The sequence below is a fragment of the Lycium barbarum genome, chromosome 11 (genome assembly GCF_019175385.1).
Source record: "Lycium barbarum isolate Lr01 chromosome 11, ASM1917538v2, whole genome shotgun sequence".
NCBI classification, from domain to species: Eukaryota; Viridiplantae; Streptophyta; class Magnoliopsida; order Solanales; family Solanaceae; genus Lycium; species Lycium barbarum.
Window position 1 is genome coordinate 24,363,997 of NC_083347.1, and position 18,817 is coordinate 24,382,813.

General features: G+C 35.9%; 2 protein-coding genes across 5 annotated transcripts; both read left to right on the forward strand.

The window, feature by feature from the left end:
* Positions 1-9,704: 9,704 nt before the first annotated feature.
* Positions 9,705-10,838, forward strand: LOC132619579 (F-box protein At3g07870-like). Its single transcript, XM_060334437.1, has one exon. The coding sequence runs from the start codon at positions 9,705-9,707 to the stop codon at positions 10,836-10,838; it is 1,134 nt and encodes a 377-aa protein (XP_060190420.1).
* A 2,420-nt stretch (positions 10,839-13,258) lies between these two features.
* Positions 13,259-18,239, forward strand: LOC132616781 (pentatricopeptide repeat-containing protein At4g26680, mitochondrial). 4 transcript variants are annotated; one of them, XM_060331436.1, is made up of 4 exons: positions 13,259-15,340; positions 15,465-15,558; positions 17,569-17,630; positions 17,785-18,239. In XM_060331436.1, the coding sequence occupies exon 1, from the start codon at positions 13,669-13,671 to the stop codon at positions 15,253-15,255; it is 1,587 nt and encodes a 528-aa protein (XP_060187419.1). In that variant the 5' UTR covers positions 13,259-13,668; the 3' UTR covers positions 15,256-15,340; positions 15,465-15,558; positions 17,569-17,630; positions 17,785-18,239. The 4 variants fall into 4 exon arrangements, with proteins under 4 accessions (XP_060187419.1, XP_060187417.1, XP_060187416.1 ...); XM_060331434.1 differs by having other exon boundaries at positions 13,259-15,558; XM_060331433.1 differs by lacking the exon at positions 15,465-15,558.
* Positions 18,240-18,817: the final 578 nt, after the last annotated feature.

Genomic DNA, 18,817 nt, shown 5'->3' on the forward strand with positions numbered 1-18,817 from the left:
ATTGAAGTGCATACGTCTATGGAATAAATATTAAGTACTATGACATATTAGAAATGTCCACGTGGGATTAAAAAATAGTTGGATAAAGTGTACAAGTTATATAGCTTATGGTACAAGCATTCATTGCATGCACAATTTGTTAAGCTTTTGGTACAAGTTTGGGCAGCTGTGTTCGTACCCCAATTCACTTATATATACTAGAAATACAACAACAACAACCCAGACTTATATATACTAGAAATATGGGAAGAAAATAAATATTCAGCAAAAACGTAAAAAGTCAAAAGTGAACAACTAAAAGTGCACGGAGGAAATAAATGTATCGAAGAATTAAAATAGAAGTGCACATATGTATACATGAGAAGAGAATAAATATTCAGTACTATGGTATATATCCACGTGGGATTTATTAATTCTTAAAGAAAGTGAAAAGTCAAAAGTGAACATATTAAAGTGTACGGACGAAATAAATTTGTGTAGGAGAATTAAAATTTGAAGTGTATACGTCTATACATGAGAAGGGAATAAATATACTATGACATGTCTACGTGAGATATAAAAATAGTTGGATAAAATGTATAAGTTATATAGCTCATGGTACAAGCATTCATTGCGTGTACAATTTGTGAAGCTCATGGGAAGAAAATAAATATTCAGCAAAAACATGAAAAGTCAAAAGTGAACAAGTAAAAGTGCACGGAGGAAATAAGTGTGTTGGAGAATTAAAATAGAAGTGCACACGTGTACACATGAGAAGAGAATAAATATTTATTACTAAGGCATATATCCACGTGGGATTTATTAATTTTTAAAGAATGTGAAAAGTCAAAAGTGTGCAATTTGTGAAGCTTTTGGTACAAGTTCGAGTAGTTGTGTTCGTACCCCCAAGTCACTTATATATATTAGAAACATGGGAAGAAAATAAATATTCAGCAAAAAGGTGAAAAGTCAAAAGTGAACAAGTAAAAGTGCACGGAGGAAATAAATATGTGTCGGAGAATTAAAATAAAAGTGCACACGTGTATACATGAGAAGAGAATAAATATTCAGTACTATGATATATATCCACGTGGGATTTATTAATTCTTAAAGAATGTGAAAAGTCAAAAGTGAACATATTAAAGTGCACAGACGAAATAATTTTATGTAGGAGAATTAAAATTGAACTGCATATGTCTATACATAAGAAGAGAATAAATATTCAGCTAGAATACGAAACGTCAAAAGTGAACAAGTAAAAGTGCACGGAGGAAATAAATGTGTCGGAGAATTAAATTTGAAGTGTATGCGTCTATACATGAGAAGGGAATAAATATTAAGTACTATGGCATATGTCTACGTGGGATATAAAAATAGTTGTATAAAGTGTACAAGTTATATAGCTCATGGTACAAGCATTCATTGCGTGTACAATTTGTGAAGCTCATTGTACAAATGGGGGCAGCTGTGTTCGTACCCCCACCGCACTTAAATATTAAGTATTATGACATATGTCTACGTGGGATATAAAAATAGTTGGATAAAGTGTACAAGTTATATAGCTCATGGTACAAGCATTCATTGCTCATGGGAAGAAAATAAATAGAGAAAAGACATCATTTGACCCTTGAACTTGGCACAAAAACTCAGTTTGGCAACTAAACTTAACTTGTATTTATTTACCCCTCTTAACAACTTTCATATTAATTAAATACAACCCTAAATGTTGACGTGGCAAAAAAAAGTAAAAAAAAAATTAAGAGAGTGAAAAATATAAAAAGGTGGGCCCGCTGATATATATATTATTATATAATTAAAAAAAATAAAAAATATATATATAATTAAAAAAATCAAAATGCATCCCCCACCCACACCCACTCCTCTCCACCCACCCCACAGCCCTGGCCCTCTTCTTCACCAAACCCCGTCCCCACCACCATCTTCTTCTTCACGACCCCCCACCCCACCCCACAGTCCCGCCCCCTTTTCTTCATCTCACAGCCCCGCCCCCACACCCCACCCCACAGTCCCGCCCCCTCTTCTTCACCTCACAGCCCCGCCCCCACCACCTTCTTCTTCTTCACAGCCCCTCCACCCCACGCCACAGCCCCTCCCCCACCACCTTCGTCTTCTTCACAACCCCCACCCCACGCCACAGGCTCGCCCCTACCACCTTCCTCCTCCTTCTTCTTCTTCTTCACAAATTTCTCTTTCTCTCTATATTCTCATCATTCTTTTCTTACCATTTTCACTATTTTTTGGTTTCTTGATTTTGATTTTTGTTTTCTTTCAAAAATAAAGTTATGGAATAATGATTATGGAAGAAATGGGGTGGCTAATAATAATAATAGCCAACAATAATAACCAATTTGGACGAATTTGAGAAGGAATGGAATGAAATTTGGTGGGGTGATGATGGTGGTGGTGCTGGGTGTTGGTTAAAGATGTGGGTGTTGTTCTTATGGGTGATTATGGTAGGATGAGGAAAAAAAAGAAGAAAGAGAAAAATAAAAAATGAAGGGTTGGTAATTTTTGACATGGCAATGACGTGGTGAGGATGACGAATTGAGCTATGTTCAATCATGACGGCTACGGCGGCGGCGCTACGGCGGCGGCAACAGGGGGATTGAGGAGAAAGAAGAAGAAAGAGAAAAGGGGGAAAGAAGAAGAAAGAGAAAAAATAATAAAAGAAAAAGAAAAAATGAAGGGTTAGTAATTTTTTACATGGAAATGACGTGGCAACAATGTGGCAATGACGTGGCAACAATGTGGCAATGACGTGGCGCAAGTGTAATACACCTCCCATTGTGAGAGTGATATTATTTTTTCAGGGTGGTAAATAATTGAAATGAAAGTTGTTAAGGGGGGGGGGGGGGGGGGGTAAAGAAATACAAGTTAAGTTTAGTTGTCAAACTGAGTTTTCGTGCCAAGTTCAAGGTCAAATAATGTCTTTTCTCAAATAAATATTCAACAAAAACGTAAAAAGTCAAAAGTGAACAAGTAAAAGTGCACGGAGGAAATAAATATGTGTCGGAGAATTAAAATAGAAGTGCACGCGTGTATACATGAGAGGAGAATAAATATTCAGTATTGTGGCATATATCCACGTGGGATTTATTAATTCTTAAAGAATGTGAAAAGTCAAAAGTGAACATATTAAAGTGCACAGACGAAATAATTTTATGTAGGAGAATTAAAATTGAACTGCATATGTCTATACATAAGAAGAGAATAAATATTCAGCTAGAATACGAAACGTCAAAAGTGAACAAGTAAAAGTGCACGGAGGAAATAAATGTGTCGGAGAATTAAATTTGAAGTGTATGCGTCTATACATGAGAAGGGAATAAATATTAAGTACTATGGCATATGTCTACGTGGGATATAAAAATAGTTGAATAAAGTGTATACGTTATATAGCTCATGGTACAAGCATTCATTGCATGTACAATTTGTGAAGCTCATTGTACAAGTGGGGGCAGCCTTGTTCGTACCCCCACTACACTTATGTATAATGAAAAAGTATTTTTGGTTTTTATAGCGAAAAATTGGAGTGGTGTTTGGAAAAGAATAAAAATTGAAGTTGTGTTTTGAATTTTTATGAGTGATTTGGAGTGAAAATGACTTTTTGGTGTTTTTTAAAATTTCTCAAATTTTATGGTCAGAGATGATTTCTGAAATCCAGTTTTGGAAAAAAATAAAAAATATTCATAACCAAATGGACATTTACACAACATGTGCTTTTTTTAAGAGTTATTAACATTAATGATATAGCTTTTCATTTTGTTTTAAAATGATAAGTTTTATAACGAATATAGTCTTACATTTCAGAAGAAAATTACACTGTTTGTCACAGTTTTAGATTTATATTAAGCACATAATTAGCATAATTAATACTAGTGTTAAACAAAAATAGCAGGTTTTATTATATTTTTGGCATATTTTCGAAAATCCATACGATTAAGAAAATATTTGAAAAGGATAAGCAAACTAAATCAAAATTTGTTTCTATTCTCTTATTATGTATTCTCATTTCTCTCTTCTTACAACAACCAGATATATCCTCTTATAACCTACTTCCTTTGTCTCAATTTATGAGGCATATTTGGATTTCGACAATCAAACTTTTCAATTTTAATCGTGAATTTGAACATGAAATCTTTAAGTTTTTTGAAATAAAATTTACATATTTGAAAATTATGTAAAAAGTATTATAAGTCACGATAATTGACAATTCAAAATAATTATAAGGCATATGAAAGAATCGTGATTAAAAAAATATATATATTAGATAAAAAGAATAAAACTGTTTCAATTAGTTATAAGCTCGTCAAATATGATAAGAAGCCAAATTTTCATAGCCTCTTCTTTTAACTGCAACAAAAATTTCATGGCTGAAGAAAATCGACATCCTCTTTTTATGTTACAAAATCGAGTAGTCATATATAGTATCCAAATAATCATTTATTGGTGATATATATATAGTTTGAGAAAAATTCATTTTACAGATGTGCTTGTCCTCTTGAGTTTTTTTGAATTAAACTCTCATCATCTACATTACAGGGATGTTGTTGTAGATAGTGGTGGCGCACGCTCTGACATGTCGAGGCCGGCAAATGAAGTAAGTTGAGAATATTTTCATATTATTTTATTTTTGTCTACACCTTTAATTATTTTTTACGAGCGTGAACTAATCTTCATATGAAAACATTTTAGGATGAAATACTTTCTGAAGTTAGTGACAAATTTAGCATCATTCAGTTGAGTTTAGACATAGCAAGCAGCAGTGCTCTAGCTTGCAGCTTCACATCATGCTTAAGTAGTGATGCTCAAATCGATATTCTCGAGACCGGCAAATGATGTAAGTTGATAATGTTTCTGTCTACATCTTTTATTTTTTATGACATATGGGTTTTGCTAACCTGAATTTTCGTCGTAGCAACTGGCCGGAAGGGATTTCTAAACGGAAATTGGAGCAAATAAAGAGAGCGGGAGATGGGGGGAAATTGGAGAACTTAGCTAAAAGACCAAAAAGTCTTTAAAAATTCTCATTTTAATGAAGTGGAAGGGATATTTTGGTCAAACAAAAATGAGTTGGATGCTAGCCTACAACCTTCATGTTGTAGGTTAGGAGCCCGTTTGGATTGACTTATAAGTTGCTTATAAGCTGTTTTCAGCTTTTTTGAGTGTTTGACTGACTAGCTTAAATTCATTTTGTGCTTAAAATAAGTTCAAAAAAATAATTTGGCCCATTTGACTTAGCTTATCTAAAGCAGCTTATAAGCTGAAAACAGCTTATAAGCCAAAAACAATAAGTTAGAGCCCGTTTGGATTGGCTTATAAGTTGTTTTCAGCTTTTTTGAGTGTTTGGCTGGCCAGCTTAAATTCATTTTGTGCTTAAAATAAGCTCAAAAAAATAATTGGGCCCATTTGACTTAGCTTATCTAAAACAACTTATAAGCCAAAAAAAATAAGTTAGACTACCCAACTTTTTTTTTTAGCTTATAAGCTGCAAACAACTTATAGGCATAAGCCCATCCAAACAGGCTCTTAGACTACCCCAACTTATTTTTTTTAACTTATAAGCTGCAAACAGCTTATAGGCATAAGCCCATCCGAACAGACTTTAGCAAAACCCATCACATATATAATAGTATATCTTTGCCTCTTTGGTATAATATACATACACAGATGTACATAATTTGCTTTGTAGAAGAAAGATGTGAATGAAAGGAAAAATAAATGGTAATGGGTTACGGAGAGATGAGTTCTCAACGATATACTTGGAAGTAATGGGTTGCTAACAAAATAGGAATGATTTCCAATCAAGATAAGAGTGATTTTCGTTTGATTGGTATATCCTATGTATTTTTTATTTTTATTTTTTGTTATCATATATTGTTAATTAATTAATCCTGTTAAGTTTTTGTAATTACTTTATAAAAAATGCTAGTCATAAAAATTCCCGTAGTAAGACCCACGTAAAATTTAAAATCGTAATTGTTTACTCTCAAAAGAGAGCAACAATTGAATTTGTACGCGGTTTAAAGGTTATGTGACCAAGCTTGTCAACAAAGATAAAACAAATGAACAAATAATAAAGAATTAACGTAAAATGGAGGAGATAGCCTGTTAATATAAATGGCGGGTCCGACTGGGAGAAGTTCCTTGCTCGAACTAAGTAATTGAAGATTAACTTTATAATGGTCGAGCTTTTGTTATTTAGAGAGAATTGACAAACATGAGATGCAGTTGAGATGAAGATGATGATGCCCTCTAACGGGGCTAGTACACATGCTTTTATAGTGCTAGTGTCCCACTCTAGCTAAAAGACACGAACTCCAAAGTGGGTAAATAGTTCCTAAAATATCTGACACGTCCGTTGAAGGCGTGATTCGCAGAGATAAATCTGTGAAAGGTAAACCGCACAGATTTGGACTTATCTTCTCGGACTCTCCTCGAACTTATCTTCTCGGACTCTCCTCGAACTTATCTTCTCAGACTCTTCTCGAACTTATCTTCTCGGATTTATTCTCGGACCTTCGTTGTTCACACTGTATATTCCTTCGAAAATTCTCACCGTACACAGATAGTCCCTTCATTTTTCGAAGTAAAGAAATGGATTCGGGAAATGGATTGAAAAGACGTCATTCTCCCCAAGACCGTGCTTTACTATGATCGCGCAACTAACTAACCTGAGTCCGAGCATAATTATTGATGTGCCACCGTTTGCTCTGGAAATGTGCACTTATCAGAATCCCTTGGCCTTCTGTATTCTAATGTTATTAGAAGCCTTTTCAAATTCAACTTCCTCATTATATAAAGCCATGCACAACATCAGTTCTTCACATATTCTGAAAATCTTGGCCTTTTAACGCTTGCTTAAGCTGTCTTCTTCTCCACTATTGTTAACCGATGCTACCCTGCCTCCAGATTCTCCTCCACCATTTCCTACTGAACCTTTACCACCACCATCTCCTACTGATTCTTCTGTCATGACAGACCTCGAGCTTCAAGCGGCTGAAATCGTTCCGGCTCAGTTCAAATTCGAGGATGATTGCAAGGTTGGTCATCACTACGACCATGTGAGGCACTTCGAATCTTTTGTCGTTGATGCCACAATTCCTAGGGTTCGGAGAGAGTGTCATTTAGACAGCGGTGTTGAGATTTTGCTTGCTGGGCAGGGTGTGCAGATTAATCACTATATCCCAGGTCATTCTCTCGTATACACTTATCCATTTGCCATTGGGTTCACGCTTTCGGTTCCTCAGGTGATCGAAGGTATGTGCCGACGTTATTGGATTTGTGTAGGACAAATTGCTCCTCAGATATGGCGACTCGTTTATTGCATCCAGTTTTTAGCTGATATGGCCGAAGTCCCATTTAATCCATATTTACATTCCACGGGTCATCCGTGAGGGCATTATATATCTGATCCCTTGGGGCCTGATCGACCTCGAGGATGACTTTGATTGGGGATAGTTGCAACGGTTCGTCATGATGAGAACGACCCAACTGCAACGCGCTAACCTCGATCCTTTACCGGAGGAGTGGAATTCCGAACCAATTATTGTTGAACCCGAGCTCTTACCCGGGATATTCGAATGGTTAACTGCCGTGTTGGGTGCTACTGAACACGTAGGCTGTTCTTGGAAAAACCTGGGCCCAATTGGATGGAGGGGCAAGAATCATGGTAAGTCCTATTCTTTTGCTACTATTATTTACAGTTTTTCAACCTAACTCATTTCTTCGTGTATCAGGGCTCCCGTTGCAGAAGGCCCCAAAGGCAAGGGCTGCCAAAGTAAACACCAAGGACGCAGCCAAAGGAAGCGCTACTAGTTCTGCTAAGGTCCCGAAGAGAAGAGCCATTCCGGAGGCATCAACCAGTGGTTTGGCAATCGGTGCCAGAGTCAAATCTCGCCGAATTTCCCGAAGAGCTTCTCCAGGGAAAGGTCTTGTCCCAATCGTGGAGATCGAGGACGATCCCGAAGAAGAGGCTGTTGCTAGTCTGCACGACGATACTTCTCCAGCCCGAACAAAGGAGAATTTTCTGGAGGGGATTGCCCAACTTCGGGCAGAGAACGATCGGCTTAAAACAACTTTATCAGGAGGCGACAACGAACCCAAAGTTGATGAGGTCTAGAGCTTGGGAGTTTAGGATTTTATTTTGTACGGTCGTTTTAGCCGATGTCAATTTTTGTTTTGCTTTGTACGGTCGTTCTGACCAATGTCAATTTTCTTGTTCGGATGCATAATTGAATTAAGTTTCCTGAATTGGTTCGTAGCTCGATATTTCTTTTCCGAACTTGATTTTTGCTCGGAGAGACCATTCAGACTTAGCTATTAAGCTACTTATTGGGAATATGTGGGAAACCCAAACGTCCCATCACGTCACTTCTTTCTGACACGAGGGACGCGTCAGTTACTGATTGGTCAGTACGAGGGATGGGTCGATTCGCGACTAGTCGCGTGGGAGGCGACGAGTGGGAAGCATTTTGCTCCCTCTATAAATACTTGGCTCATCACTTCCTTTTCACATTTAGGACTTCTGCACTTTGCTTCCTTAACCTTCAACTTCTCCCCACATTCAAACCTTCAACCCAACCTTCAAACCTCAAAAAACAACCTGTTGCTCCGTCGTTGGTGGTGTTGGAGTTAGTTTTTGTATAATAGTGTATAATAGTAGTATATAGGTGTATACACACTTCTTAAACACTATTATATATTTTTATACACCTATATACATAATGTATCTGTCTTGTATAAAAGTGCAATTCTTATTCAAAACCAGTCCAGATCTATGTATATACCCACTTATACAATATTGTATAATTGTGCATTTTCGTGTATAATATTGTATAATTATATGTTTTAGTGTATATACCAAACACATTATACACCTTCAAACACCTATATACATATTGTACCTGTCTTTTGTGTATAAGTGTATAAGTATAAAAGTATAAAAGTGTTACCAGGCCAAAGCTTTGCAATGTAAATTTTGGACTATTTTTTTGTAATGTAAATGGGCAAGTTGTATATTTCTGAAATTTCCCCATATTTATCATAGTCCTTATATTACTAATTTCTCTGTAACTTGTCTCTAAATTATACGACCCTTTCACAAATAAAATTTGACCCAAGAACAAAGAAAATGAAAAATAATTTGCAAGTGAATAAAAAGATGACTGATATAAGGAGATATTTATTAATGACCTTATCTAAATATCATAGAAAAGTTAAATTCAGAAAACAATAAAGATAGACAAAACAGAGAGAAGAAAAAGCGAGAAAATATTTTTCCCCCTCATGGTTCCTGCAGGCGCCAATATGAATAAGGTCAAGCTCCACCGAATACCAAATAAAAAATAAAAAGAAAAGAAAATATTTTCCAGATTTATTTTATCATTCTAAAATAAAAGGCTTTAGAGTAGGAAAAGGATATTTGACATATTTGCCTGCGTTACCCCATACAAATTCAGCCTTTTCAAACAAACTTATCACAATTTGACTTTATTTTTTATGAATATTCTCGAACAATTCTCAGTTTTTCTTTGTTTGCCAGCTCAAAATTAACTGGAGCTAACAAGAAGTACTCAACAATGGAACGAGATTGAATATTTAACAAAAATATCTATATACACAGCTTCCTTCATCTTCATTCTTATCTCTAAATAAAACTGCCAAAAGGAACCAATTAACCAATCACAAAAATAAAAATAAAAATGGATAAGCTCTCGAGTGAGATTGTGATTGACATACTTTCAAGATTACCTATCAAGTCCCTTGTAAGGTGCAGGTGTGTTTGTAAATCTTGGTTCCATTTAACACATGACATGCATTTAATTGATACTCATCTTTCTATTTCCTCTAAAAATGAAATCTTTACTGGTCTCATCCTCAAAAGTTCAATTCCCATTCACAGAACTTGTTGGCACAGTAAGTTATCTTTTGTGCATAATGATGGAACTGATGATTATAAGTGTGTTAATTTTAACTTGTCACTACCCCTTTTGCACAATTATGAAATTATGGGTTCTTGCAATGGATTACTATGCTTGTTTGATCCAATTGTTAAGTATTTAACTCATATATTAAATCCATGTACTGGTGAATTTGTTTTCTTGCCTGACCCTATTAGGGATTTGGAGGATCCTGTTAGTGTTGTTGTGGGGTTTGGTTTTTTGCCTAAGATGAATGTATATAAGGTGGTGGAAATTGTGTATTATAAGAGGGAAATAGTTGATGATGATAATGATGATTTGAGGTCTAATGTTTATGTATACACTATGGGGGATGATAATTCATGGAGACATATTGGCTCTTCTCCTTATTCACTTCGCGGTAGGTATTTTTCCGAGGGGTTTGTGGATGGAGCTGTTCATTGGGTTAGTTCTGGCTATGATGGTCCTAAACTTGTTGATCGGATTGTTGCGTTTGATTTGGAAAATGAAGTGTTTAGAGTCATTCCTCATCCTGATTTTGATTCGGGTAGACTTAACTATACTTTGGGAGTTTTACAAGGTTGTCTTTCGGCTACTAGATTTAAGGTTCAAGATTATGTGGAAATTTGGATAATGAAGGATTATGGTGTCAAGGAGTCGTGGACAAAGTGTTTAAAAATAGTTTGTAGTGAAGTTGGGCTAATGATCGGAGCAGTCCGGCCGCTCTTGTTCCAGAGAAATGGAGAAGTGATGCTGCAGCATGGTGGCACTTTGTTTTGTTATAATCCTCTGACAAAGAAACTACGCGAACTTCGTATTTCTGGAATGCCACGGTCCTTCAAGGCTTTTATTCATGTTGGCTCTCTTGTTTCACCCCGAAAGTTATTAAAATGCGAGAGTACTGAATTTGCTTGATTTGGCATAAGCCTCTGCAGTGATTTTTTCAGCAGAAACATGACTGGGATTGGTTCAAGGATTTGATCAGAGTGAGGTGGTTGTTTTCGTGTATGAGAGAAATGCTATACACATAGTATCTAGGCATTGTCCAGCCATTACATGAGGTAAAACACAATAGGTGCTAACCTACTTGTGACATTTCTGACTGTCATTGTACATGTGATTTAACTCATCAAAGGTGTGATTTTGAATTTAACTCATTACATGTGTGTTGATACCCCTCTAGGTTAGTTTGAGGTTGTTTGTTGTATAAGCAGTATACATCATTGCAGCATGTTAATAACTGTTACAACTTTGGATGTCCTGCTCTGAATATATCTGATATTTTAAGACTTGGTGGATTGCAAGTTGATATTGTTCATTGCAGCGAATTGTTCACCTGTCACCTTCAGGAGTTAATTTTAAAAATTAACTACGAAAAAATATAAGAATACATCAATTAGGCAAAAGATACTGAAACAAACTATATGTTGTGACAGTACTTGTGTAGTAGAACATGTATAATCTTCAGGAATACAACATACGTATATACTAATTTCGAGCATCTACTCCGTAGCACAAAACATACTCTGTAACAACTTCTGAGAAATGTCATCAAGATACGATGATATATCTAACCACGTTATTAGTAACATGCAGCCGAATAAGGAAATGGATTGTGCAAAATTTCAGATAGGTTCTCTTACTGGCTTGACTGAATAAACAAATCTTGCACCATGACAACTTCTTCATTTAAACCTTTCTCATATGTAATGAGAAAGAACTTGACAAGCAGATCAATTCTCTAGAGGAACTTTGCATCAAATTATCAAATTTAGCTCATTCGTCCATTATGCTAGCTTGTTTTGCCACTTCTGGTTATGAGATGTAACTATTTGCAAGAGAGCCTTCTTGTATGTACAATACAATGTCCATGTTTTGCGCAAGCACAGTTAAGCATAACGGAATGACCCAAGCTAGCTAATAAGTTGGTCTTGTTACGAATTTATGATCTCTATGCTCTACATTATTAAAGGTTATAGCTTTCCTAATATAGGAGTTGCAGGAATAGAAACTTCTGTGATGAGAAAAGTGGTCATTGAGAAGTGTCTATTGTGATCCCGATTCAATGAGTATCCAAGGAACTGAACACTCAAGCCAAACGAGTTTGGGTCAATTTTGAAGAACTTCTCGTACTAACAATTTTTGGTGCTCAGTGGCTTAGGCAAGATATGCCAAACCTGAAGATGGGATGGTATGCACGAGAAGCTCAGTGCCAGGCAAAGGACTGACATGTTCGTTGCCATCCTTGGACGTGCACATAGACTAGATCCAGCATATGAAACGTGCACATAGACTAGATCCAGCATATGAAACGTGCAACATGAGTATCACAACTAGTAAAGAATGACAACCTCACATCAAATGGAGGACCCAATTGAAGTTAAGCCTCTGAAACAAGCTTTGCCCAAAAAAGTTAGGATAAATTTGTTCTTAGGTGGGACTACGGTTGTTGCACGAGTTATTTGTGTTCCGTTGACGCTATCGAGGAGTCGGCACTTGACACGTGTTGCGCAAGTAGTGTTGATCAATTATCATAATTCTTCGTATATATAAATTTACCTTTGGGATTGTCGAGTTTTCAGGCTTTAAATTACTTAAGTAGTTATCCCAAATTGATATTTGTTTATTATTTTTACAGTGTCCACCTATTGTATATGTAATATATTATTTTTTCAGAAATATGTTATACGTGTAAAAAAATACTTCTAAATATGAAATTGTGATATTTTTTTTGGTACAGACTAAAAAGAAAGTGTGCTACATAAATTAGGACAGAGGGAGTCATAAATTAAGGCTTTGTTTTTTGTTTTGGCGAAGCAGTGTTAAACGAACTCAAATTAGCATATTCAAGTTGTAATATGCTGAATGGATAAGTCTTGGGACTACAATAAACATACCTTTTAGTTAAGAGACCAATGTGACAAACAAGGAAACTTTTTAGGAACATTTTTTTTTATGCATTACCAACCCGAGTTTAAGTTGAAGTTTTACCCGATCTGCATTACTATTGAAGTGTGTGACCATGTCATCTAAAAGTTTACACCGTTACATAAAACACATATTAAAATTATTTAATTTTATCTTCAATAGAAATTACTTGTAATTACACTCTAAACAGTTCTCATATAACTTTCAAAAAAATACTTTATGATGAATGCTTGAAATAATGATGTGAAAAAAATTAAGAAAGTGTAAGTAAGTAAATCGTTTTAAATTAAAATCAATGCATTCCAATATCCTACTTTCTTCCTACTAGAATTATAGTCTATTTGACCCAGTCTCTGACAAGTTAAAATGCTTTAGATATAGCAGAAGCACAAAAAAATAGCGAAAGTGCGAAAGTGCTCTAACATGCGAAAGTGCTTTTTCAATTGCACAGACAAACAAAAGTTACTACTATCCAAAAGTATTTTTTTCGAAAAACATTTTTGATGAAAACCACTTTTCCAAATGTAAACAGATTTTGAAAACTTGGCCAAATATATCTAAATCACACCAACTGGTTATATGGGAAACTTATATAATTACAAAGAATACCAGGGACTCGTTTTCCATTAAGTAACAAATTTGGGAAGGTTTATATCCTAGTACATATCGAACAATTTAGTTTCCTTAAATGGGGTACCTCGCAGTGTAGCTCAAACACTAAAATCCACCTTCAAGAAGTGAAAAGATTTCATTTTTATTACGAGGTAAGTTCCCCTTCAATGAAATATCAACTTGGTAATTCAAGAAAATACTTATAATGAAGAATCTCAAACATTTTCGTAAATTTTCAACCTTTCTTGATTCACCCAAAAGCACCCACCAAATCCCTGTAAAATTATTAACCCCTAAACAAAGAAAATTGGCCCCAATTCCATTACCTCATAGAACAATTTCAGACCCCAAAGGCCAAGATCTTGATTTTATAAATGTAGCTCATAGTCACTTAATACATTCTGATTGGACTAAGCTTGAAAATTTGGGTTCTTGTTTAACCCCATTTAGAGTAAAGCACATTTTGTTGAAAATTCAAAAAGATTATGTTTTATCTCTTGAGTTTTTCAATTGGGTTGAGGGTAAAAACCCGAATTCGAATACCCTTGAGAATCATTCCATTGTTCTTCATGTTTTAACTAAGAATAAGAAGTTTAAATCTGCTGAAACTATTTTGAGGAAGCTTCTTGAATCAGGTTCTGTTGATTTTCCTGCTAAGTTGTTTGAAGCTATACTTTTATCGTATCGAATGTGTGATTCTTCACCGCGTGTTTTTGATTCGTTGTTTAAGTGTCATGCTCATTTGAAGAAGTTTAGGAATGCTAGTGATACATTTTGTAGTATGAAGCAGTATGGATTTGTTCCCAATGTTGAGTCTTGTAATGCATTTATGAGCTCATTGCTTAAGTTGAATAGGATAGATGTTGCGTTGGGCTTTTATAAGGAGATGCGTCGGTCAAGGATTTCGCCTAATGTTTATACGTTTAATATGGTCATGAGTGCTTTTTGCAAATCGGGGAACTTAGAAAAGGCTGTTGAGGTCTTAAGGGACATGGAGAATATAAGCTTGAAACCTAGTGTCGTGTCTTATAACACTTTGATTGCTGGACATTGTAACCGGGGCCTCTTGAGTGTCGCGATGAAACTTAAGAGCACGATGGAGAAGAATGGGGTTCATCTGGATAGTGTTACTTATAACACTCTTATTCATGGTTTATGCAAGGAAGGAAAACTACATGAAGCAAACAAACTTTTCAGCGAGATGAAGAGAACCGGTGTGGCGCCTAATGTTGTCACTTATAATACGCTGATAAATGCGTATAGCCAGGCTGGTAATTCTGAAATGGGAAGTCGGTTTTTTGAGGAGATGGCAAACAATGGATTGAAGGCTGATATCTTGACTTACAATGCATTGATTTCGGGACTGTGCAAGGAGGGGAAGACAAAGAAAGCTGCTTTTTTGGTCAAAGAACTTGATAAGTTAAATTTGGTTCCTAATTCCTCTACTTTCTCTGCTCTGATTAGTGGACAGTGTGCAAGAAGGAATCCTGACCGTGCGTTTCAACTCTATAAAAGCATGGTCAGAGGTGGTTGTCACCCTAATAAGCCCACTTTGACTCTGTTAGTATCCACCTTCATCAAGAATGAGGATTATGATGGAGCAATGGAAGTCTTGAAAGAGTTTCTAGAAAGATCTATTACCCCTGACTTAGACATGTTAAGTGAAATATGCAGCGCATTTCAGAGATGCGGCAGAGAAGGAAAAATCATAAAACTTTTACAAGAAATAGAAGCTAGACGCCTCATGCCCGAAGATTTTGATAAAACAACAATGATTAGTTCTACAGACTGAAGATAGAATGTAAAACGTTTACAAGAAATAGAAGCTAGACACATAATGTCCGAAGGATTTTCTTTCTACAGACTGAAGATAGAATGTAAGTTGTACACAACTTTGTTCCCATTGTCTTGAAGCAACTGTAACTTGCCCTTATTCTCTAAAAATCAATTGCTCTGGTACCAATGTGCTGTTTTTCATGACCAAAATGGTTTGCCCTGTAGATAGTTGAAGCATGTTTTGCAAACATCAGTCTCAGCTGTTAAATTGTACTTCAGAAATGTTACCTGGATAATGAACATCTGATTGTCAATGAGGGTATATTTTTTTCCTTATTATCTGTATGTGAATACATTTATTTTCTTAATGAATAATAGTAACCACACCTCATTCTAAGCTAGTTAGGTCATCTAGACATTTATTTTCTTAATGAAAAAAACAAGGATCTTTTTTAACACATTATTCTTCTTCTATAAATTGCAACTGAATATGGTATCTGCTAGAGAAGGTCATTTAGCTGATTGTCAAATGTCAGAATGTTTATGATTTCAGTCTTATTCAATTATATTCTTGTATTGGTTATGATCGTCTTATTTGGTTGTATTTCCAATAAATTCTTTGAACCAAACCAGTTGGCCTGGGAAATTATAATATCTTCTCAAGTTTCTAAGTTGTTTCTTTACTTATCCAATATTTGTATGTATGTGTTTTCTCTAAACACCGTAGTTTAACCCTTCTAATTCAGGGTGCTTTCTTCTGTCACATGAATCCCACTAATAGGATAAAGTTCTTGACTAAATCAGAGAAGTGTGGGTTGGCCTGGTGGCAATTGACTTGAGCCTTGGGGTGTTCCCTTTCAAGGTCTCAAGTTCGAAACCCACTGGGTGCAAACAATTTCTGAGGGCCATCGGACTGGGGAAACCCTGAATTAACCGTGGTGCACTTGCGGGAAACTCCTTGCCGAGGGCCTGTGCACCCACGGGATTAGTCGGGGCTCAAAGAGACTCGGACACCCGTGGCTAATCAAAAAAAAAAATCAGAGAAGTGTGGAAAGAATGAAGCAAGCTCCAAAAGTTAAACAGATGAATTTATTAAATATCCTGAGTATTCTGCTGCCAACCATAGAGGCATAGCTCTAGCTGTAGAAGTGTACGGGAGTATTCAAGTGTCTTTTAAAGCTTAAGATAAAAATTGGGTGTTATTTTGCCAAAGTGAATACTTTAAAACAGGGTGGAAGAGGATGAACATTTGATTTCTGCATCCATCTAAGAGACTTCTACTATGTTTTATGCGAGTGGGAAATAGTATACTTTCAAGAGAAAGCACCCAGACTATACTTGAATAGTGAGTTGGCATACCTCAAGGAATCAAACTTCTAGTGCCGTCTTTGCTGTTCTCAAAGACAAAGTGGCAAGTCTTGCAACCCATATTATCTCCTGGCTCATGTCCAGTAAATGTTTATTGCACCCAAAATCTTTAATACTGTTTCCTGGTTTTGCACTTGCATTAGGTAGAAACTTCCTTTTCTTTCCTTGAAAAGCCTTGCATTGTAGGAGTAACAGCAACCGCAAATATGGTTTCAGTACTTTCCATTCCCTTGCCGTTCCCGGGGCTGTGCTTCTGCCAGGTCTCTCTCTCTTTTGTTTTTAATGAGTTGTGCTTCTGCCAGCTCTTAGCCAGATGAACTATGAGCTCGACTCTCTTAGCCTTTACAAAAGATGAGGAAACTTTGCTCTTCCCAGTATTCAGCATTGCTCTAGTATTTTGGCCCCCCTATTTCCTGATCACTAATAGCCTTTATTTCTTTGGGTATTTCTATCGTTTTCACATCTTCCTTTTGCTTCTCTGGTGGGAGTGATCTCTAAATTTTCTTATCCTCAACTTCTAGTATTTCTGTTCCTAAAAGATCTGTTTATTTCTTTCTCCTCCTTCTCCCCTTTGTTTTCTGATATGTTACCAGGATGGATCTCTGTAATGCAATAGCTATTTGCACATTTATAAATAATGCAAATTGGAGTACCAGAACTTTTGTCAAGTGTAGGAGAATTTAGATCAAGACTTGCCTTCTGAACTCAAGTTTGTCTTCCTTTATCCTGCTGTTAATGAGTTTTAGTTGTTTTATAATGTTCTGTTTTGGTGGTCACTTAGGGGCTTGACATCCCATGTTGTAGTTTAATAGTTTGCGCCAGTGGCCAACCTGTTAATTTACCTGCTCTTTGATCAATAGTTCGTCAGCTTAATGTAGAATTATTTCATCTCCTAGTCCCTAATTTTTGGCAATGAAAAGTTCAACTTGGTTTCAGCTATTTCTTTTTATGTCTTATGTAGCTTAAAGTCTCAACTGCATCCGGATGAGGGTTGTTTTGAGACGTGTATGTGATTTTTTCCCGGTATTCCTCTCATTCTCTGTTTCTTCCCCCTCCGGTTGTGTTTCTTCTCAGATTTTATTGGCTGCAAACTTTGCCAGCCAAGCCCTTCTGTTCAGATTTTATTGAACTCATCTTGTGTCTGCCTTACAAGTTATAACTCTTGGATATGTCACAGGTTAACATTTCCTATCCTGTGGATGCTGATAGGACCTTAGTCTGGTGAACATACCCTCAGTATAGTCAACAAGACTATGTTTTACTTAAGAGCCTAGCGGTCTCTAAGGAAGTGGCCTAGCGGTTGATGGTTGAAGCGAAAACCTCAGAAACCAAGATTCTAATCCCATCAGAGGCACTAGGTGCATTCTTTTCATCTACCAAAGTGTTGGTGGATATGTGATACGTTTAATGAACATGGAAGGTAGTACACACAAGTTGGCATGGACAACTATTATCCAAAAAAGGAAAATAAATTAGTTATGGTCTATTATTTTATTCTATTCTATATTTGAAATTTTTTGCGCGATTTGGAGATATTCATATGTTTTCTTGGTTCTAAATCCTATTCAGGTAACTTCCTTTTCGAAGCTGCACTGTTAAATGAAATCAAATGAATCTTTCTGATTTAATTTCTATTGGTGGTTGTCACTTGTCGCATTAGATACGTTGCTGCTACTATAATTGGGGGAGTATTTCAACAATATTTATTACTCCACATATACAGTTCCTACATCAATATTTAACTTACTGCAAACTATTGAGAGTAATGTTGATCTTGATTGCTATTTCTGTAAGCGACGATAAAAAACAGTTCAAAGTATATATTCATTGAAAGACAAAAGTTATCAAATTTCTGAAAAAAGATAAGAGTAAACAAAATAAATTTGTCGATTAATCTTAATTTGTCAATCCACTTTTCCCTTTAAGGAACTTCTTGAGTCTAAAAATGATTATTCAATGGGGACCTGCAAGAGAGCCCATTTTCCCTACCTCACTAAAAGTTTTCCTTGGTTCTCATTTTATGATTTTTCAAATATAAATTAGGATTAAAGGGTTGATAAAGTTGAGGTACCTAAATTGGGTTATAGTCTTTATCAAAGTAGTGTAATAACTAATATTTAAACAAAAATAGAGTACCTCTACGTGTAAGTCACACGCACTACTCCTATCCCGAAATTATTATACTCCTTTCGGATTAAAAAGAGTGTTCA